Source organism: Anomalospiza imberbis, chromosome 20 (assembly GCF_031753505.1).
Source record: "Anomalospiza imberbis isolate Cuckoo-Finch-1a 21T00152 chromosome 20, ASM3175350v1, whole genome shotgun sequence".
Taxonomy (NCBI): domain Eukaryota; kingdom Metazoa; phylum Chordata; class Aves; order Passeriformes; family Viduidae; genus Anomalospiza; species Anomalospiza imberbis.
Genome location: NC_089700.1, coordinates 6837710 through 6858728, shown reverse-complemented (window position 1 = coordinate 6858728; position 21019 = coordinate 6837710). Strand labels below are relative to the sequence as shown.

At 51.8% G+C, this 21019-nt stretch overlaps 3 protein-coding genes across 4 annotated transcripts in view; all 3 read left to right on the top strand.

The window, feature by feature from the left end:
• ALDOC (aldolase, fructose-bisphosphate C) overlaps positions 1–643 on the top strand; it is a 36861-nt gene extending 36218 nt beyond the window's left edge. For both annotated transcript variants that reach the window (XM_068210446.1, XM_068210445.1), the window contains one exon: positions 153–643. In XM_068210446.1, coding sequence (XP_068066547.1) covers positions 153–248 — 96 coding nt within the window. In that variant the 3' untranslated portion in view covers positions 249–643. The remainder of the gene's footprint in view (positions 1–152) is intronic.
• A 253-nt stretch (positions 644–896) lies between these two features.
• Positions 897–5014, top strand: PIGS (phosphatidylinositol glycan anchor biosynthesis class S). Its single transcript, XM_068210442.1, is given in 13 exon segments — positions 897–1060; positions 1062–1114; positions 1202–1341; positions 1415–1526; positions 1984–2073; positions 2210–2301; positions 2428–2626; positions 2901–3043; positions 3136–3250; positions 3421–3566; positions 3677–3777; positions 4117–4327; positions 4425–5014. Coding segments are annotated over 13 exon segments (1827 nt in total). The 5' UTR covers positions 897–911; the 3' UTR covers positions 4701–5014.
• A 503-nt stretch (positions 5015–5517) lies between these two features.
• On the top strand, positions 5518–19892 carry UNC119 (unc-119 lipid binding chaperone). Its single transcript, XM_068210448.1, has 5 exons — positions 5518–5699; positions 15254–15367; positions 16264–16366; positions 17093–17265; positions 18249–19892. The coding sequence occupies exons 1-5, from the start codon at positions 5582–5584 to the stop codon at positions 18359–18361; spliced, it is 621 nt and encodes a 206-aa protein (XP_068066549.1). The 5' UTR covers positions 5518–5581; the 3' UTR covers positions 18362–19892.
• The last annotated feature ends 1127 nt before the right edge of the window (positions 19893–21019 follow it).

Genomic DNA, 21019 nt, shown 5'->3' with positions numbered 1-21019 from the left:
ATAGGGGAATGAGGGGTGCCAAGAGCCACATCCCTGGGCTCTGCCCCCCAGGTGTCCCCATGAGCTGGGGGACCCTGAAGGGTGTGTTCCCAGTGACTTGGGGACTTTGAGTGACACCCCATCATGACCACTGACCTTTCCTTCCTCCACAGGTGAACGGGCTGGCAGCGCTGGGCAAGTACGAGGGCAGCGGGGACAACTCGGGGGCTGCCGGGCAGTCCCTCTACGTGGCCAACCACGCGTACTGAGCCCCGGCCGGGCACCCCACCGGCCCCGGCCCCCGTCCCGGCCCCTCCCCGCCACCGCTCACACCCCGCTTCCACCCCAGCCACCCAGGGGAGCCGCCACGCGGGGAGGGGAAGGGGGGAGCGCCCCGCGGGATGTCCGCAGATGGAGTGAGGGGTCCGGCTCAGCCGGGCCCTGGGGGGGGCCACCCGGGTGCCCCTTTGGCCGGGGGCTCCGGCCGGGCCGTGAGGGGAGGAGGGCAGGCCGCGTGGGGGGCAGGAGGGGAGGCCTGGGGGTGCCCCTGCCCTGCCGTAGCTTTGCAGTCCTGGTCGCTGCCGCCCTTGGGGCGCCTGTGTTGTGTTCGCCGTGTGCACCCCGTGTACCAAATAGCCTAACAACGAATAAATGGTAGAGACAGCGCTGTGCCGCCTCTTTCCTCGTCGCGGGGCACCCCGGAGCTCTTGCTCCCCCCTCCCGCTCCGGGCATCACCGGCAGCGTGTTGTGCTCACTTACGCAATGAGCTGTGCTGGGTCTCAGCCCGCCCACACGCATCGTGAGGCTCCGTGAGCTTGGCAGGAGGTGGGTGGGCTCCCTTTAAGGGCGATGGGGCGGGTGAGGAGCTCCTGTCCTCCCGGTGCCCACGGGAGGCGCCGCCACATGTCCCTCCGCGGCACTCGTAGAGGGCATGGCTCGCCGCCTCACGGCTGATACGTGCTCTGATTGGTTCCGCTGCCTGCCCGTCTGTGCCGCCGCGCGGCGCACGCCGCGCCCATTGGGTGCTTTAGGTGTTCTGAGCTCTGATTGGCTGGGCTGGCGCAGGGCACGCCCCCTGGCTGGGCCAGGAAGTGAAGATGGTGGCGGCGGCGGCGATGGCGGCGGATGAGGCAGGTACTGGTGGGCGCGGATGCTTGGTGTTTGGTCGCTGTCCCCCGGCTCCCTGAGGAGCCGGGCTGGTGCTGAGAGCTGTCCCTGCAGAGCGGGCGCGGGGCCGGCGCGCCGCCCTGTCCTTCGCGACCATCGCCGTGGTGCTGGGACTGCCGCTGTGGTGGAAAACGACCGAGACCTACCGCGCTGCCCTGCCCTACGCAGACATCGATGGGCTCGGCCAGCAGCCGGTGAGAGCCGGGCGGGCCCGGGGGCGGCGGCTCTGGGGGCTCGGGAGCCCGGGCTAACGCTGTTCCTGTGCAGGTTCAGCTGGTGGTGCCCATGGCCGTGGTCTTCGGCCCGGGATCGGTGCCCGGGGACCTGCCGAGGCCGCTGCCCTTCAGGGACGTGCAGGAGATGGAGATTTCCGTGAACCGTGAGAGACCCCCTTGTCTGTCCCTGCCCCGTCTGTTCCTCATGGATGACCTCGTCCTTTCGTGGGGGTCCCTGCCCGTGGCTTCAGTCCCCGGCAGCCCGGAGCTCCCGGGACCCCGAGCCCCCTTCACCAGCATCACCCTGCCCTGAGCTGGCAGTGCCGGGAGCAGGGGCTGGGACACTGAGGTCCCAGGGTGCTGCAGGGAAGGGAGCAGCTCCATCGCCTGGGGATGGGGACGATGGAGGCCTCGGAGGGTGGGATGAGTGGCTGGTGTGGGGCTGTCTCACTACCAGTACGAACCAGTGATGCTACTACGTCCCGTAGTGGTTCATCCCACTGGCACCCAAAGGACCTCGTGCCGTGTGTCCCCCCCGGGATTGTCCCTTGTCCCTCTGAGCACCAGGCTCCTGTGAGGGGCCTGGGATCAGCAGATTCACTCAGGTTTTCTGCCCCACAGTGAGAACCAGCGTCACGTCCCGCTATGAGATGCGCTATCGCAGCACCACGGCTCAGGAGGAGGCAGCACTGGCTGCGGCGACTGCACGAGGTATTGGAGTGGGGGATTGCTGGGGAGCTCCTTTTCCTGAGGCTAGCAGAGCAAGGAACACGCTTTGCTTTGTGTCAGAGTGAGAGAGGGATTGGCGTGAAATTCCCAACCCTGCCAGTGCTTCCATCTTCCCCAGAGGCTGATGCTGCTCTGTACCCGCTGCAGGACACCACCCTGGGCTCTCTGACCATGTACGTGGTCCCTGAAACCTCCTCCCTCCTGCCTCAGGTAGGGAGCAGCACCCTGTGGTGCCAGCCTTTGCGTGCTTCACCCCTGGGAGGTGGCACATGTCACAGGTGGCACTGTGCTGTTCTCAGGGTGCTGCTCCCAGCCCTCACCCCGTGCCATCCCCAGGGCATCGATGTGTATGTGGGGAAGCACCGCAGCGCCCTGGTGAGGGCTGGGGGGAGCCTGGCTGCCCTGCAGGCCCGGCTGCGGGAGGTGACACAGGTGATGTCCTTCACGGCCAGCTCCATCGCCGCCGCCCTCTCAGACCGTGTGCCCGACGGTCAGCTCAGCCCTGACGCACGGCGGAACCTGAAATCCAGCCTTGGTATGGATGTGCCATCCCTCCCTGTTCCCTGGCCTCGGGAATGCTGCCTGCTCCTGGGGAAGTGCCATTCCTGCTCTGCTTGTGGCACCCCTGGATGTCTTCTGGGCTAACAGATCCCTTGGTCTGTAGCCGTTGTTCTGGGCCAGGGTTGGGCTGTGATTGCTCTGTTGGTGTCACCTCACACTGGGGTGGGCCAGGGAGGAGGGGACAGGCCCTGCTGCTCTTGGGAGCTCTGTCACAGCCTCGGTGGCTCACAGGCTGTGGGTCCTTGCAGGGTATGAGATCACCTTCAGCCTGCTGAATCCTGACCCCAAGTCCCACACCGTGGACTGGGACATCGAGGGGGCTGTGAACCGCTTCGTGAAGCCTGTCCTGGACAAACTAAGCTTGTTGGCCAACTTTTCTGTGGATTCACAGGTGAGGGCTGGGAGAGATGGTGGGGAAAGCCCAGCCCTGACCTCCCTGGGATGCTTTTCTCTGCCAGCAACGTGTCCCTTGTGTGCCTGCAGATCCTGTACTATGCCGTCCTAGGAGTGACACCACGCTATGACAAGGAGTCCTCCAGCTTCCTCCTGAGTGCTCACAGCCTCCCACACGTCATCAACCCCGTGGAGGCCCGTCTGGGTGAGCACTGTGCTCGTGGCTCACTGGGATCTGTCTCATGGGACCGTGGCTCCCTTTCCTCCCAGCCCATGTGAGAGCTGCTGGGGTGGCTGTGAAGGAGGAGCTGGGCTGTGGGCTGCTCTTGCTGTCCCTGCCAGCCACAAGAGTTCTGTGACTCTGTCCCACTGCAGGCTCCAGTGCTGCCTCACTCTATCCTGTGCTGAACTTCCTGCTCTATGTGCCAGAGCGCTCCCACTCCCCTCTGTACATCCAGGACAAGGATGGAGCCCCAGTGAGCACCAACGCCTTCCACAGCCCTCGCTGGGGTGGCATCATGGTATGGGAACCATGGGAGTGCTGGCAGTGCTGGGACAAGGTGGTGGCTCCCCGTTCCCATCTGTTGGCCTTGAGGCCCTGTCTATGCCTCATTAACACACATTCCTGCAGGTTTACAACGTTGAAGCCCCTGCTTCCCCCCAAGTCTCTCTCCCTCTGCATGTGGATGTGGACATGGCACGAGTGATGGAGGTTTTCTTGGCCCAGCTCCGGTGAGGATGTGCTCTTCCCTCCCCAGGCGTCTGTGGAAATCAGTGGGGTCAGAACAGGCTGTAGCCAAACAGCTTGTTCAGTCCTCCCTCTGTGGGCTCTGGGAGGCTGAGGGTGGCTCTTTGTGGCCTTTGAGGTACTGGCTACTAGCCGTCACTGCTCTGTGGCCAGGGATGCTGGCACATCTCTCATCTCCCCAAGAAGGAGGCTTGGCTTATCATGCCACACTTCCAGGAGACTATTAGGCAGGATTGGGACTAAACACAACAGGGAAGAAGAGCAGGGAGCTCGTGGGAATGAAGGCTTCTGATGTGGGCTGGGAACATCCCTTCTACTCCCAGGTTACTCTTTGGGCTGTCTTGGGAAGAGGTGCCCCCTGAGTTCCTGCTGGAAAGCCCAGGGAATGAGGGGCTGGCTGACTGGGAGCTGGACCACCTGCTGTGGGCCCACACCGTGGAGAACATTGCCACCGTGTCCACCACCCTGACCTCGCTGGCCCAGCTCCTGGACAAGATTGGGAACATCGTCATCAAGGATGATGTTGCCTCTGAGGTAGGGCTGGGGCACCCTGAGTGGGGAGCAGAGGGGGCTGAGTGTCCCTGTTGTCCTCCTTGGCCAGGGACTGACCCTTGGTGTTGTGCCCACACAGGTGTACCGGGCAGTGGCGTCGGTCCAGAGCGCTGTGACCGAGCTGTCCCTGGGCCACCTGCTCGCAGCTTTCCAGGCCAGCAAGGAGGCTGTCACCTCCTCAGAGAGGGCCTTCTTTGACCCATCTCTCCTCCATCTCCTCTACTTCCCTGACGACCAGAAATTTGCCATCTACATCCCGCTCTTCCTGCCCATGGCTGTTCCAATTCTCCTATCCCTGGCCAAGATTGTCCGGGAGACCAGGCTGCATAAGAAGGAGCCCACCAAGATGGACTGAGCAATGGTGCCCTGGCTTGGGGCTGTCCCCACCTTGTGGGGTGTTGTTGTCACAGACTCATGGCCCAGAAAGACACCCCAGGGTCCAGGCTTGGCTGCTTGGCTTGGGTGTGCCAGGGCCAGGATGCAGGAGTGGGAAGAGGGGCTGCTTTGGAAGGTGGGAAGGGGTCTCACTTTGGGTGCTGAGCCCTCCTGCACCCACAAAGGCAGAGAGGGGAGGGAGGGTGCTGCCTTTGTGCACTCCCAGCCTGGTGCTGTAATCAGAAGCTGCTGTGTAAATAAAGAACCCCCTGTTCTGTGGGGGGCTGATGTGGGGCTGTGTGAACCTGCTGTAGTCTTCTGGGGGTACCTATCGCCCTGCCTTCCCCTGGCCCAGCTTTCGTGCCCCCACTCCATTGCTTTATGGGCTCTGGCTCCTGTCTTATGGGTATTTAGCCGAAAATACTTAGTTGGGAAGGGTGAACAGTTCCTGGGGGGGCAGTTCCTGGAGTCCATCCCGTCCATGGGTGCGGAGCCCCCGGGGGCAGCCCACCTTAGCGGGGCCGGTCGTGTGTCGGTCAGGGTGGTTGGGGCGGGTGTCCCCCTGCCCTGGGCCAGGTGCGGGGTCTGTCCTCACCTCACCTGCGGGGCTGACCCCCATGGCGGGGGGTTCTCAGGAGGGGAGACCCCAGCCTCCTCCAGCAGGAAGGGTTTGCCCTGAGCCCCTGGGAGCAGCGTGGAGAGGCCGCTTTCCTTCTTTGCCCGTGTTCCTCCCCCTTCCCGCGGAGCCGGGCGGTGCTGCGCGGCCGGGGGCGGGCCGGGGGCGGTGATGGCGATGCCCCTCCCGGTGCGGCGGCGCGCAGCGGGGCCGGGGCCGCTCACACCGGCGGCGGCGGCGGGGCCATGAAGGTGAAGAAGAGCGGCGGGGCCGGGGCGGCGGCGGCCAGGACCGAGGAGGAGCTGGGCCGAAAGGCGCTCATCGGGCCCGACGACGTGCTGGGGCTGCAGCGGGTCACCAGCGGTGCGTGCCGGGGATGGCGCGGGGGGAGGATGGGGACCGTGTCCCTCTGGGGCTTTTCCCGGTGGAAAAAGGGCAGCCGGTCCTCCTCTCCGAAGGGTCTAAAGCGGGGGGAAAAGAGGAGCCGTTCCCCCTTTCAAGGGGGCTAACCCAGAGGGAGAAGGGGAAGCGGTCCCCCCTCCCGGGAGACGAGAAGTGGGGATGCAGCACGGCAGGGGACAGAGCCCGCACCGGGATGTGCCACCCGGGGGCTGGGGACCATCGGAAGGACAGGGGAATGCCCGGAGCTGGGGATGCAGCCCCCCAACTCTGTTCGAAGGTCGCTGTTGGGATGCTCCTTGCTGTTCTCCCCATCACCCCATTCCCTGTGTCTGCTCCCACCCTGTGCCCACGGCAATGGGATGGGCTGGATCCCTGGCCACAGCAGGGGGGGACTTCATAGCAGCCCCCCAACCCATTTTCCCCCTCTCCAGTTTAGCACCCGTGGTCTTGGGGGCATCTTGGAGGCGCTGGGTGGGAGTGTGTGGCTGGAGGGGCTGTTGTGCTTGGCAGAAGAGCTCGGGACAGCAGCACGCAGGGCTGGGGAAAGGCCAGGACAGGGGGGAATGGCTTCACACTGATAGAGAGCAGGCTTAGATTAGATATTAGGGAGAAATTCCTCCCTGGGAGAGTGGTGGGGCCCTGGCACAGAGAAGCTGTGGCTGCTCTATCCCTGGAAGGGTTCAAGATGAGGTTGGAAGGGGCTTGGAGCAACCTGGGCTGGTGGAAGGTGTCGCTGCCCCTGGCAGAGGTTTGGAACCAGAGGGTCTTTAAGGTCCCTTCCAACCCAAACCATTCCATGGTACTGCCTGTGCCTCAGGCCAGCAATGCCAAGGAACAATCTGCCCTGGTGTCCCAAAAAGTCCTTGGGCTGTCAGGGCAGAGGGGCTGGCCTGGGGTCTGGCCGTGCTCCCTGTGCCTCGCAGCGCTCTGGCCTCAAAGCCAGCTCTGTGTCACAGGCCGGGCTGTGACGAGCCCTGGAGAGGAAGGATGCGGCTGTGGGTGCTGGTGCGTGCAGGCAGCCCCGTGAGGCTGCTGTGTGAGCAGGATGGGATGAGGACAGCCCAGCAGGGACCCTCAGGAAGGGCTTACAGAGGCTCCTCTGAGAGGGACTGCTGTTGCTGGGGTCCCTTGGGTGCCCTTCTGCGAGCTGAGCTGCTCTGCTGGTGCAGCTGCGTGATTCACTGCCCAGAAATCCCCTGCCTGTAGCAGGGACAGCACGCAGCAGGCACTGAAGCATCCTGCCAGCATCCTCAGTTGGATGGTGAATCCCAGCCGTGGCCGTGTGAAGCACTGCGTGCTCACTTCATGGCAGCCTCCGTGTCCTTGCCCTCACCGGGGCTGTCTGGAGGGGACAGGGCCACCCACACCCTTGCTGTCACCTCGTGTGGCATCAATGGGGATGGACGGTGCTGGCTCTTGGTAAGCTCCTGCCTTCCCAGGGAGCAGGGATTGCTAAGCTGGTGAGCCAGGCTTGGGGCAGAGCTGGTTGTTGTCTGCCTCTTCCAAGCCCAGGTCAGAGTGCTCTGGAGCACAGGGAGGATGTGAAATGCTTGAAAATGTTGTGTTCCCCTCCTGCTGTGAGACGTGCTGCTACCAGGGGTGCAGATGGGTCAGAGCCAGGCACTGTGGCGATGTCCCAGGCTTACCATGGGAAATGCTTCCTGTCCTGCTGGATGTGTGGGAGCCAGGAAATGCTCTCCACACCTGAAACCCTCGGTGAGTTTGGGGATACAGGTAAACGACAGTACATCCATGTTGAGCACATTGTATCTTATCACCCAGGAACACTTTGCAACTCCCCTCCTCAAGCTCTGTTTTTGTCCTGGTGGGTTTAACAGAAAGCAAAGGATATTTTTCAGATCTTTAACACCTAATAATTATTTGGGGAATTCTATGGCCTTTGCTAATTTCTACACCCTTAAAAACAGATGGCCGAAAATAGCAGATGTGAAACTGTTCCACTCTTCTGCTTCAGATAGGGGAGGAGGAAGGACCGGGCGTGTGAGAGAAGTTCACAGCTGCCCCAACCTTTTGGACGTGCTGGGTGTCAGGGCAGACACCACACCCTGTTGCAGCAATTCTGTCTTTGACAGGTTGAAGTTGAAGGAGGAGTTGGTGGTGGGGCTGCAACAGAAACGTCCTGGTGCCCTGGATGCCCTTTGTTGTTCCAGAGAGAGGATAATCCAAACTCGTGGGCCAGTAGCACTTCAGCTCACACTGAACTGGACTGCATTAAACTGTGTCCTGCCTGGGACTGGGGAGGGCTGGCTGTGTTTTAGGGTTGCTTCATCAGCCAAAGCCCAGCAGGGCTTGGTACCACGGGAAGGTGTGTTTCAGGAATGCTCACACCAGGAGCAGGCGCTGTGTTTCTGAGCAGCTTTCCATGTTTCCAGAGAGAGGTGGAATTCTGGCTGTAGCACAGAGTGGTTTGGGTTGGAGGGGACCTTAAAAACCACCTTGTTCCAACTGCCTCACCCAGAACAGGAACACAACAACCTTCCACTAGATGAGGTTGCTCCAAGCCTCATCCAACCTTTCCTTGAACATTTCCAGGGATGGGGCAGCCGCAGCTTTTCTGCCCAACCCCTGCCAGTGCCTCAGCAGCCTGACAGGGAAGAATTCCTCCCTAATAATCTTTTCCATCAGGCAGCACAGCTGGACTTTGCTCTCCCAGTAGGTGCAGCTGACCGAATGTGAGGTGGCTGGGCTGGGAGGGTGGCGAGGCAGGATGTGGCTCTGAGGGCAGCCACAGGAGCCAGCTGGGTTCTGCTCTTAATGTGCTTCTAATAAGCTTAACTGGGGAGTTGTGTGAACTGCCCTGCACATTCTGTGTCCTTCCAATGTTAAATTCCCCGGCCACTCCGGGCCCACAACGTTTCTGGGCACGCTGGGTCCAGCCTGGTGGATCTGGGATGCTGCCCTGGGATGTCTGGGCCTTCTGGCCAGCCTGGTTCTGGCTCTGCTCCAGCTGGATCAGGTGTAAGGCTGGAGAACCATTTCCTTTGCAATTAGTGAGATTTGTCACTCGCTCACACAACTGTGGTTGGGAGAAGCGGAAAAAGCTCATGACGTGATTAATTTAAGATTAGCAAAGGAGTGGGGCAGAGCTCAGTTCAAATTGCAATTAATTACTGAGGCAGCCAGAGGATCAGAGGAGTCAGATGTGTAACAAAAGACAAGCTCCAGCCTCTGAGGCTGCCCTGCTTATCATCTGCATACTTTGCCTGAAATACCAGATCAAATGTTACATTTTATTCTGACCCTGATTTTATTTTAGGAAACCAAGGGGTTAAATCATTGATTATATGCTTGGAAACAGTTTCAAAACAAACCCTAAAAATAAGGAGCACACACGTAATCATTTCTAAAAGTAATCTCTTCCTTGAGCTGTCACTTGGGATTTCTCTGACACTTCTCTAGGCAGCTTTAGCTAAAGGCCAGCTTGGCACATGGCTGCCTCAGTGGGTTAGGCAGGCCAGACCCTTCTTGAGGGACTTCCATACCAGTTTCCTGCAGTCAATTAAAGAAAAAAACCCAAATAAACCATTTGCCTGCCCTCTGCCTCAGCAGTTCAAGTCGTGTAAAGCTCAACCATTCAGGATTCATGTTCAAATCAATTTCCAAATCCATGGAGTTTTGATAGGCAAGGAAAGAGGGAGGCATTAACAGGAATGTGAGGCAGTTGTGCATGAATCCATCTTCAAAGCTGCTCCTGGACCATGACTTCCCTCCCCAATTAATGGGGAGAATGTACTTGATTAGGAGCTCAGAGTGTCTGTGAGGTTAATAAATCCCTGTTCTGCCTTGTCCGGGGCTGTGACGTGTGGCTGTGTTTTGATGTGCTGATTTCTTGTTGCAGAGCCATATCCCAGAGCTGTGCCAAGCTGCTCTCCCCATGACCCTTCCCTCAGCATCCCACACAGGCTGTGAGCTTTTCCAGGGCTCCGTGTTTCCCAAAGTCTTCACAGCACAGTATGAGCTGGTAGGATTCCCAGGGGCAGCACACATGGTGTGTGTGGTGTGGGATTCCTCCTTCTCACAGGGTTGTGGGTTTGGGCCATCCCTGATGGAAGTGGCAAAGGTAAGAGGAAAGCTGAGGGAGTCAGCCTGAGGGTCTGGGCAGAGCTTGGCTTTGGCTCAGCCCAAAAATAGCTGATTTAGTTGATGTTGTGCGCGTGGTTTCAGACTTTGAATGCAATCAGCATGAAAAGGGGGCAGGAGAAAGTGTTTGGGTGCCTTGGAAATGGGGGAAGAACATCTCCATCCACAGGCTGCAGGGCTGTGATCAAATTAATTGTGAGAGGGTGAAGTCTGGAAAGCTCTAGCTAAAATGAAAAAAAAAACAAAAAAGAAAAAAAGAGACGAGCAGGCTGCCACAAAAATCAAAGCTTGGTGAGCTATGCAGTAGGACTCAGCAACTGAGGGGCTCTGGGGACCTTGGGAAGTGCCTCAGCCTGGAGCCTCCTGCCCTAAATCCCTCTGCTTCCTTGACAGTAAATGTGCTGCTGTGGAAAAACCCCTGTGGGATCCTTCTGGTGCAGGATTTTCCCTCTGGGACACTGCAGCAGCCTAATTCCAGTGCTAGGTCAGAGGGCAGCTGCTCCCTCCCTGTGCAACCCCCCTGGTCTCTGGTTCTCCAAACCCTGTGGTTTGGCTTGGAGGGATCTATTTTACAGCAGTAGATCCTGTTTCCTGGCTGGCTTGCTGTCACAGGGCTTGATCTGCTGAGGCAGAGGGCAGAGAAATGGTTTATTTTTTCTTTAACTGAACCCAGGTTGTCTGGGCAGGTGTATCAATAGCACCTGAAACCTGCTCTGCCTTGCCCTCAGGTCCTGCTCCGTGTCCTGCGTAACTGCTCGGCCTCTCCGTGGGGTCTGGGCTATTTTTGCTTCCTCCTGAGACTCTTCAATCTGATAATCTCCTAATCTCCAGCTCCTGGCTATTCCTCTGTAGTTGTCTTGGCTTTATACCTGGCTTATGTCTTGGGAGTTGGCTTCAAAATAGCTCCTGACCTTGTTGGTTAATGCATGTTAGGAAATAGGCCTGCATAACTACAGGAGCCTTCTCATCCATTCCCTAAATTGTTGTTGTTGTCTCTGTTGGGGAGAGAAATTCCTGTTTCAAGTTACTGCTGTTGCCTGAGTCTCTTGTACAGCATCCTCCTGATTTACACCCATTTCCAGGACCAAATTTTCAGTTTTTTCTTGCCCCAGGTGCACTCTGCTTTCCTTAGTGGGCTCTTAAGGCCTTAAAATAGGAGCTGCCCCATCTGAGATTAGACTCTGATGAGCACAGAAATATCCCTGGTGTCTGTGAGAGGGGACACGTGCTTCCTCCTGATTGCAGAGATGGAGAAGGGATCTTGAAAGGAGCACAACAAAGAGTGTGAATCCTATTGCCCATGAAATTGTGGTAAAACGGGCCTGGTGGGGTGGTTGCAAAGAGAATTTGGAAACACAGGATCAAATTTTAGCTTTCTGTGATGAGGAGCAAACCTGATCTCATGCATTTAAATGACAGGGAGAGGTCCAGAGGAGAAAGCACCTTTGTTTGCTTTCATGTGTTATTTAGCTCTGCATTATCCCTCACCTTTTGTGCTCCTCTGTAACACCAGCTGCTAAAATACACACCTGGAATTGTGCACCAGGGTTCAGGATGTGCCAGTGTTCACAGGCAGTGCCTGCTGGCATTGTCCAGGCTGTTCTGCTGGTTTATTTTGTAATTTTGGCTGAGTTTGGGAGGGCAGGAAGGTTTCCTGGATAAAAACTCTCTTCCTTGGATTAGGCAGTGGAGGTACCACCTCAGAACTGTACCAGGCGAAGGAGCACCTGCTGATTCTGAGAGCAAAGCTAGAAACCACTGAAACCACTGTTTGGGGTCACTTTGGAATCACTTTTTCCTACAAAGGGAAGGAATTAATTGAGCCAGATTCAGGAAGCCAATCACCTCTGCTGCTTGCTCAGACCACCACAGTGGTGTTGGTTGTGATCCAAACTCTTCACAGCTGTGATAGGTTTTAAGATAGAAATTGTCTCTAAAAGGGGGAAGTTGCAGATCTTTGGGCATGATCCAGAGGTTATGGGAAAGAAGCTGGAGAGGCACCATCAGGAATGGCGATGTGTGAGTGAGAAGTGGCTGCTAATATCAGGTGAATTGTTTTCAGGAAGGGTTTGAGCATGGAGGTCTGGCATATGACAATTCCCTGGTCTTTAGGAATGGGTAGGAAGTACTCCTCTTTTGTGACCTTTTTTTTCTTTTTTTACACTACTAAATGTGGGTTCTTAAGGATAAAAACCACTCTGATGGGTTTTCCATGGCAGTGTTGCTGTGTCCATGCCTTCATCCCTAAATCAGGTGAGTACTGAAGGCTCAGGGACACACCATGATGGTTCAGTTATTAACAGGGAAGCAGCACAACCTGCTTCAGGGGAAGTGGAAGAAACAAGAAAATATTGTGTCCTGAGAGACCAACCCACCATTCTCTGTAGCAATCCCCTCCATGGAGGTTTGATCTGCCTCATTCCCAGCCAAAATAACCACGGCTGCTGCCTCCCTTCCCCAAATCGTGGCGACAGTGAGTTAGGATAAGGGAAGCAGATGATACATTTAAGTGAGTCACGGAAGTGTGGGCAACTGGGCCCTACAGTAATTTAAAAATAAGTGTGTATGGGATGAGATTAGCAAATCCGACAGTGCTCAGCTAAGCAGAAGGATCTGCCAATTGCAAGGAGCCCATTCCCAGTAAGACCTTCCAGTGCAGCCACAGGCTCCTGTGGGGGAAAAAAACAGCACGAGGCTACTTTGATTGATTTTTGAACAGGATTGAATAGCAGAAACAAATGTAATACAGACTGAGGGGAATATATATTCCTCTGTTTTTTTTTTTTTTTTTTTCTTTTTTCTTTTCCTTTCTAGGAGACTGGGCACTGCTAAAGGAGGAAAAAAACCCACTTGATTGCAGTATTCTGGCAGCTGATCTTCCCGGATGGCATCCAGTTGTACATTGGCATGCTGATTAAAAAAAAAAACAAACAAAAAAACCCAAAAAAACAAACCAAACAAAAAAAAACACCCAAAAAAACCCCAAAAAACCCAAAAATAAGGGTTTAAAATATTATCAGGGCGAAAAGAGTTGGAAAATAACAGTGTAAGGGTGCAAACATCAATGAGTAGGAGCCTGGTGGGGATTCTACCCGGGTTTTACTCTTCTTTGGAGGCTCTGCTTGGCTCTCCTCTGCTCCAGATGAGTCATGGACACTGTTACTGCAGCAACGCTGCTGCCAAGGAGGGGGATAAAGCTGTTGCCATGGTGCTGGATGGGCAGGAATTCTGCAGGAGTAGAAACACTTAATAATTAACTTGCAGACAAACGCGGCTTCAGATTTGCCAGCGTGCTCCAGGGAAGGTGTCCTGGGCTCCAGGGCGACTGCTGCCTGTTCCCAACAGCCTTCCCAGGGAACAGCCAGTGGCCATGGGCCGAGGGAGGGGAAGCTGGGCTGTGGCAAGCTGTGCCTGCTTCCATCAGTTTGTGTTTTGCATGCTGGTGCTCCTAGCTGGGAAGTTGTGGGACGGGTTAGGAATTGGGGTGGCTGATGTGTCAGAGGCTAAAATCACAGTGTAATTGCAGGACATCTCCCTGAGGAATGCTAAACATCAGGGCCTAAGGCAAGGGCTGGGTTTAAATTCCTGTCCTGTCTTCTTGGCTACTGTTAAAGACACAAAAGGAAGATTTTTGTGCAGTTCTTGGGATATTTGACCAAACACAGGCTTATATTTTCTTGTGGTAGTCAAAAGGTCGAGCTTTTAGCTTGCTCTTCCTGACAGTTTGGGTGTTGGTGTCCGTTTTTCCTTGTTTTGTGTTGATAGGGAAGGGAAAATCCCTGCCAAATGCCAGGGATGCCTTGAACACTGTCCTCTCCCTGAACACCCATTTATAGAATATACTCTCTGAGTAGAAACTTAGAGTGTTTTGGCTTAAGAAGGACCTTAAAGATCATCCACTTTCATCCCCTCTGCCATGCAGGGACACCTCCCACTAGACCAGGTTGCTCCAAGCCCCATCCAGCCTGGCCTTGAGCACTTCCAGGGATGGAGCATCTACAAATTCTTTGGCATTCCTTTGAGAATTCACCATATGGGGCTGTTGGAGAGCAGTAAAACTGTCCAGGGAGAACATTTAACACCTCTGTTCCTTGTACTGAGCTTACTTGGACAGTTCTCCAAGTTATGGAGATTTGGAAGGAATAAAAGGCTTCTAGGAAAGTGCTGGTGCCAGGTGTTCGTGCCCAGGAGCTCAGAAGTCTCTCACAGTGGTCTTGGATTTCTTAGACCAGTGCTGAAGTTGGGTTGGCATGGGCAGGTCTGAGCTCTGAGCACTTGTAACTTGTTTTTGTGCAGTCAGTGACTGAGCCTCAGATGGATGGATTTGTTGGAGTTTCAGAAATAGGAAAGCAGACAGAAATAAGTGACTAGCTCAGATTAACAGCAGGAATTAGTAGCTGAGGAAGTGTTTCAAATTAGAATGTTGAAGTATTATTTTCACCTTGGAACCTCCAGAACCAGTCTCCTACATCAATCAAATGTGCGGTTGTTTGAAAGCTGACCTGGCTTGTCTACATAGATAATTTCTTTAGATTTGTCAGGGTAAAGTGAGTTATTGGAGCTGCATTCAATCTGTGCTGTATGTGCTCCTTCCCCAGGGAGGAGGATGATTCCTATGCCAGGAGCTGGCTAGGGCACAGCAAGGCTGAAGGCCAAAACTGTGGGGATTTTAGTAGTGGAATCCTCATCCCTGGAAGTGTTCAAAAGGCCTGTGGATGTGGCACTTGGGACATGGTTTAGTGGTGAACACAGCAGCATAGGGTGAAAAGTTGGACTTGATGATCTTAGAGGGCTTTTCCAACCTTAACCATTCTGTGATTCCATGACTTTCTCTCCAAGATACTCACAGCTGGGAAGGGCTCTGCTCCCCGTTTTCCTGACACAGGGAAAGGCTTCAACATCATTTTCACTGCTGAGGAAAACAAGCCCTGGTGTGGGGAGGAGAGGCCACCCTTTGTCTGCAGAGGGCTGGAGCAGGGAGGTGGCACAGGGGAGGACACTCCTGTTCCAGTTAAGTGCAGTCAGCTTAGCTCCCAAAGCTGCTTAGCCCTCGCATTCTGCCACAGGGCAGTTTTTAAAACAGGCAAAGCCTCTTAACACTGGAAAGGCTGGGATTTGATGGAGGTGCTGCCTAGTCTGGGAGGAAATGGATGCAGAAGTTGCTGGCACAGGGTTGGAAAAAGGTGATGACCTCTGTGTGTTGGGGGAGAGAATTCTTTCCCCTGTCCTGTCTGAGCAGGGCAGTGTGAGCCTCCAGAACTGACACTGTCTTCAGAGACATCAGTTTTGAATTAAAACAGGCAGTAGTGGAGATGCATTTGGGCTGCTCTCACTGCTGGTGTGGCCTCCAGAGAGCAGCCAGAAATTCCTGGTATTTCAGGGCAGCCTTCATTTAAATTTGCTTCCCCCTGCAGATTATTTATGCACTCCAGAGGAAAATGTTTACAAGATAGACTTCACCAGGTTCAAAATCCGGGACATGGAATCTGGCACAGTCTTGTTTGAAATCACCAAGCCAGCAGCTTCAGGTGAGTGCACACACAGAATAAGGTTTCCATGAACAAATGCTTTCTTTTGCCTTTCCCCACTCCTTTTACTCCATATATTTCCCAAAAGTGGCAGAATCCCTCCACTGCAGGAGGGCTGGAGCCCCATCTTGCAGCAGGAATGTTTTTCAGGTGTCTCTTTGTACTAACAGGGTAAGCAGAGCGGACTGCTGCTGTGTTCTTCCTGTTGCCATCTGTGATGAGAAGGGACAGATGGATGTTGTAAACAGGAGCAGAGGAGGAGGAGGAGATCACTGGGTGGTTTTTTTCTTGGCTGTTATTCAGCTTGTGCCCCCTGTACATAGTTTAGCTGTTAGTTTAACATCTCTCACTGAGGAGTCAGGAAAATGGTATTTCCAAAGGGGAGAAACTGCCAACAGGCAAATGAAACAAACTGAACATTTGCCTCATTTTTTTGGTTTGTTTAATTTTTAGGTGTTACTTATAAGCATCCAAGTGTTGCCTGTTGCCAGTGGTGATAAAAACCCAGGGCAGCTGTTCTTTTCCTGGCCAAGCACTTTTAACCCTTCCCCACCTCCCTGCAGGTGAGAGGAAGTTTCCTGTAGCTTATAGGTAGCAAACCAAGCATGCTAAGGAGAAATGGCTTGTTCAGAGTCACTCTGCAATCCTGATGTGATGTAGGAGCAGTAGATGAGGAATAGAAATCCAGCAGATAAGAAATTACTCAAACCAAAGGGCCATCTCTCAACATTCCACCTCTGAGTGACCAGGGGTAGACACCTCAGGACAGGAGGAGGATGAGCTCAGCACCGGAGTGACCTCCTGGCTTCCGTGCCTCAAGAACACCACCACAAGCATTTCCCCTGAGTTTCTGGCTCTCGGGCAGCTCTGACAGAGCTTTCTCTGGGCTTTTGCAGAGCGGGAGCACAATGACAGGAAGGACGTGGACCCCAACGCCGGACGCTTCGTGCGCTATCAGTTCACCCCGGCCTTCCTCAGACTGCGGCAAGTGGGAGCCACGTGAGTAACCCCCTCCTGCTCCTTGGCCCGGCACAGAAAACAGCTGGAATCTTAGGGATAAAAACCCCTCTCTTCCATGTTCATCCTGCCAGGAAGTTGATTGAACAAGGGCCTTTTTCATTTATTATGAGGGTCTCCAAATCTCTCGCCTTCTCTGTCACTTTACGTTCAGTCAGGGGTAGGCCTGGTGCTGAAGGGATTGATGCTAAAAGAGGCAAAATAAAGTGGGAAGGCTCTGGGGAGACCTTAGAGCACCTTCCAGTGCCTGAAGGGATTCCAGGAGAGCTGGAGAGGGACTTTTGGGAAGGACCTGGAGTGACAGGACACAGGGAACGGCTTCCCAGTGCCAGAGGGCAGGGTCAGATGGGATATTGGGAAGAAATTGTTCCCTATGAGGGTGCTGAGGCCCTGGCACAGGTGCCCAGAGAAGCTGTGGCTGCCCCTGCACCCCTGGAGGTGTCCAAGGCCAGGTTGAATGGAGCTTGGAGCAGCCTGGGATATAGAGGAAGGTGTCCCTGTCCATAGCAGCTTTAAGATTTTTATCTAATGCTGTGGTGTGTCCCTGTAGAATGCTTTATGTAAAAGAGGAAACAATAATTTGATTAGTGCTGTTGCTTTATATTTTTGGCTTTTTTTTTTTTTTCAGAGCTCTCTTCTGCCTTTCAGGAATATTGCAGATCTTACTGAAGCATGAAGGCTCACATCAGTTTTACCCTTCTTTTTCAGGGTGGAATTCACAGTAGGAGACAAACCCATTAATAATTTCCGTATGATTGAGCGGCACTACTTCCGTGACCAGCTGCTGAAAAGTTTTGATTTTGAATTTGGCTTCTGCATCCCCAGCAGTAAAAATACTTGTGAGCACATCTATGAATTCCCCCAGCTCTCGGAGGATCTCAGTAAGCTCTTTGTTATAAACTTTCATTTCTGGGTTGTCACACCATGATGTTCATCTAAGGTGGTTTGGGGGAGCCCTTTCTTAAAAGCTGTCTCTAGAGAGTGGGTTGGGTAAAATAATTCATCCTTTTATATCTGTGTTAACACTTATTTTGTTTTCTAATAGGATGTATCTCATCACACACCAGGCACTTGCTTGGGTTTGTGGGTTTTTTTTTTTGTTTTTTTGTTTTTTTTTTTTTAATTCATAAAAGGGAAGCTTTGGTATCAGGGAGAAAAAAGATAATTGTGTTATAAAACAAGCAAAAAATAAGATTAAAAAGACATCCAATAAATGGATAACTTAAATGTTATGATCTGTTTTAATGTTTGATGTGCTATATTGTGAGCTTGAGAGGTTTTAGTATGAACATAACTTTTATTTTCTCTCCTCTCTCCCAAGACACAATAGCACAAGCACTAAATCTTTGTGATTTTCCTCTTTACAGCCCTTAATTGTGTGTGTCAGCACTAATATTGCAGTCTGTGGAAAATACAGTGAGGCCCCGCTGTCAGGCCAGAACAAATTTACTTTGAGTTTGCTGTTTTATCATTGTTTTTAAAAGCAAAACAAAAAGAACCCCAACCCAAAATGCAATGGGTTCTTATTCTGAGGTTCCCTTTATATGGTGCCATAATATATTAGGATTATGAACATTTTTCATCCCTGAAATTGTTCAAAAAAAGCGTGCATGTGGCACAAGGGTTTAGTGAATTCAGGTTGGATTTTAAGCCCTTAGAGGGCTTTTCCAACATAAAAACCCCGTGATTATGCTTGAATTGTTTAAAAGACACCAACAAGGAGTGGTTTGGGCAATTCCCATTTGGGTTTTGGTTTTTCACCTGGTTTTGCAGCTGCTTGGGGGACGCTGAACAGCGCTTGAGCCCAGCGCGGAGCGTCCCCGTTAATTGTGTTGGGTTTTTTCCCCCCATTTCCCCCTCACAGTTCGAGAGATGATCCTGCATCCCTACGAGACACAGTCGGACAGTTTCTACTTTGTAGACAACAAGCTGGTGATGCACAACAAGGCAGATTATTCATACAGTGGAGGACCTTGAGCGTGGGCTGGGCGGCCCCACCCGCGCTGGCCTCCCCTTCCCTCTGGAAGTCGTCAGGGATCCCAACACCTCCAGCTCCTGCAGTGTCACCTGGACAAGGATCCACCAACCAAGGACTCTTTGCCACAGTGGGAGTTTCATGACATCTCTTTTGAGCTTTGAAGCAGACCCAGTTCTTCAGAAGTTTTAAGCTAAAAATGATCTTTGGATACCACTTCCCTAAGTTTCTTTAAGTGTCTGCTTTGAAAATGGCCTTGTGGGACCTGAGGGGTTTTGCCCTAATTCTGTGAATTTATGTTCTTGCCCTCGAGTATCTTTTAGGATTGCTTTCCCAAAGAATGTAATCAGAGAAACCATGGGAGGGGATGGATGCAAAGGCAGAGGTTTGGGTGGTTGTTTCTCTTTGTGAATCCTTCAAAGGCCAATTTAACTTGTCCAGCCTGTTGAAAATATCGAGCAAAACATCTCACAAAGGCAAGTTTCATCTTTAGACTGGCTCTCTCCATGAGTATTTAATCTTTTAGTTTCGATCCTTCTGTGTCATATTCTGTTTAACCTTGGGAACACCAAAACCTGCAATGAAGAGCAGTAGTTCAGTGACAGAGCTGTGTTAATTGGGTGTTTTTACATTTACATTCCTTTTACATTTCAGATGAAGGTAAAATGGCATTGTGGGTCTATGAACCTCCATAAGTACATTCCATTGATTTCAGTTTTTTGCAGAATAATCAGGAACAACAGAAGGATTTTAGTTTTATTTAACAGTTTCGCTTTATTTAACATTCAGCCTTTTTATGCCACACATTTCCCTTGTCTGTTTTTTTCATCTCTGCTCGATACCGAGATAAGGACTTCAGCACTGCTTGTTAGAGCAACATTTTAATTGTCTAGGGCAGCTGGGGAGTGTGGAATTTCCAATTTTCTATTTGTATCTGCATTTAAAGGAGGTTAAGACAGCGTTTCCCCTTTGTTAAAAATGTTTCTCATCAGGTAATAATACAGGTGAAGCTAAATCTAATAATCTACAACTTTAACACACAGCAAAAAAATTAGCAAGAGTTCTCTCTTCTCTTCTGGAAGAAGTTTAACACCAGTTTAGCCCAAGAAATAGCAACACCAAGAATAAACTAGTGTGGGGTGACCTGTTGTCATGAAACCCTTACTCTGAAGGTCAATTCAGTGATATTAAAAAAAAAAAAAAACAACAAAAATAAAAGACAGTTGCAGTCTGTAGATATTTCTATAAATACTTGATGTCTCCATGTCTAATTCTGTGAGTTGAAGTGGAACATTCTATGTTAGCCTCAGATAGGTGTAATAATTGTAATAATTTTTCTAAAAATACCATTTCCAGTCGTGATGAGCATCTCTGTAGTCGCAGCCTACGTCAGACAGGACTACAAACAATTCCAAGTGTAGCCTAAGGACAGGGGGGTTTTTGTGCTCTTGTTGGGGTTGTGGTCACTTTTCAATGTGTCACCATTTGTATTTGGCTCGGCTTTTTTGACTGCTGAGAGAGGAGGCAGTTTTTTTTTTTTTTAAACACAGTGATTTTAGGTTACAGCACAGTTTTTATTAAGCTTGGTAGCTACACAAGTGTGTCAAGTTCACTGATTTTACACAAGTGGTAGCTTGTAGTAATTCTTATCACAGTGAGACTTGTATTTATCACTATTTTTTGTCTCTAGTGTATTAAATCATACAAGTAGCCTACGGCTGACTGATCAGTTTGAGAGATACAAAGGCTTTCCTCATTATTTGTGCAGTACTTTGAGCTACTGACCATTAATTTTATAGCACAATAATTATTCAAGATAAAAATAGTTTCAAAAATGTTTTCATTCCTCCCCCAACTTTTTTTTGTTTTTTTTTGTTTAATCAGGGCTGTTAAATCATATCTCCAATGACATTTTGCAAGTTTTAAGTATTTCTGAGTTTTGTTTCGATTTGCAGGAAAAAAAAAAGTTAATTTAAAGACAAAGTAGAGTGAATGTTTATATTTACCACCCTGTACAGGTTTTTTTGGGGGCTGTTTTTCACCTGCTGTTCATAACAGTCTCTTCTGTGCATAAGACTTTTAAAAGACTTTTAAAAGACTTTTAGGAATTGAATTTGCCCAGAATTGACAGTCATATATTTAATATGTTGTGATGAGATCAAGTGTACTTTGGTGTGGACTCTTGGGTCGTTTGATGGACTTTCCTCTGAAATAGTCATGTTCTGCTCCTTTTTTATGCTACCTCCTTTCAAGACTTACAAAAAAAGAGAAATTCCATAAAAATATTACTGTAATCAAGGGAAATTTGAGTGGTAGACATGCCCCTTATAAAAGAACCAAGAGAAAGTCACTGTGTGCCCAGGAGTGCAGAGTGTGGATGGAATTTCTGACATTTTTTAATGTAGGTTTGAGGTTAAACACAAGAGGATGAATTATCAGCTGCTCCTCTCCTGAAAACTTTTATCATTCAAATTATATATGTAATAATTCCAGTCTCACAGAAAATTTACTGTGCATCATATGGGTGATATTACACTGAGTGAGTGGGTTGCCTAAATATTATTAGGAATATTTTAAGCCAGAAATAAAGGTTGGACATTTTCAATAAAATAAATTACAACCAATTCTAGCTTTAGCTTTTCAGTTAGGACAATTTCACT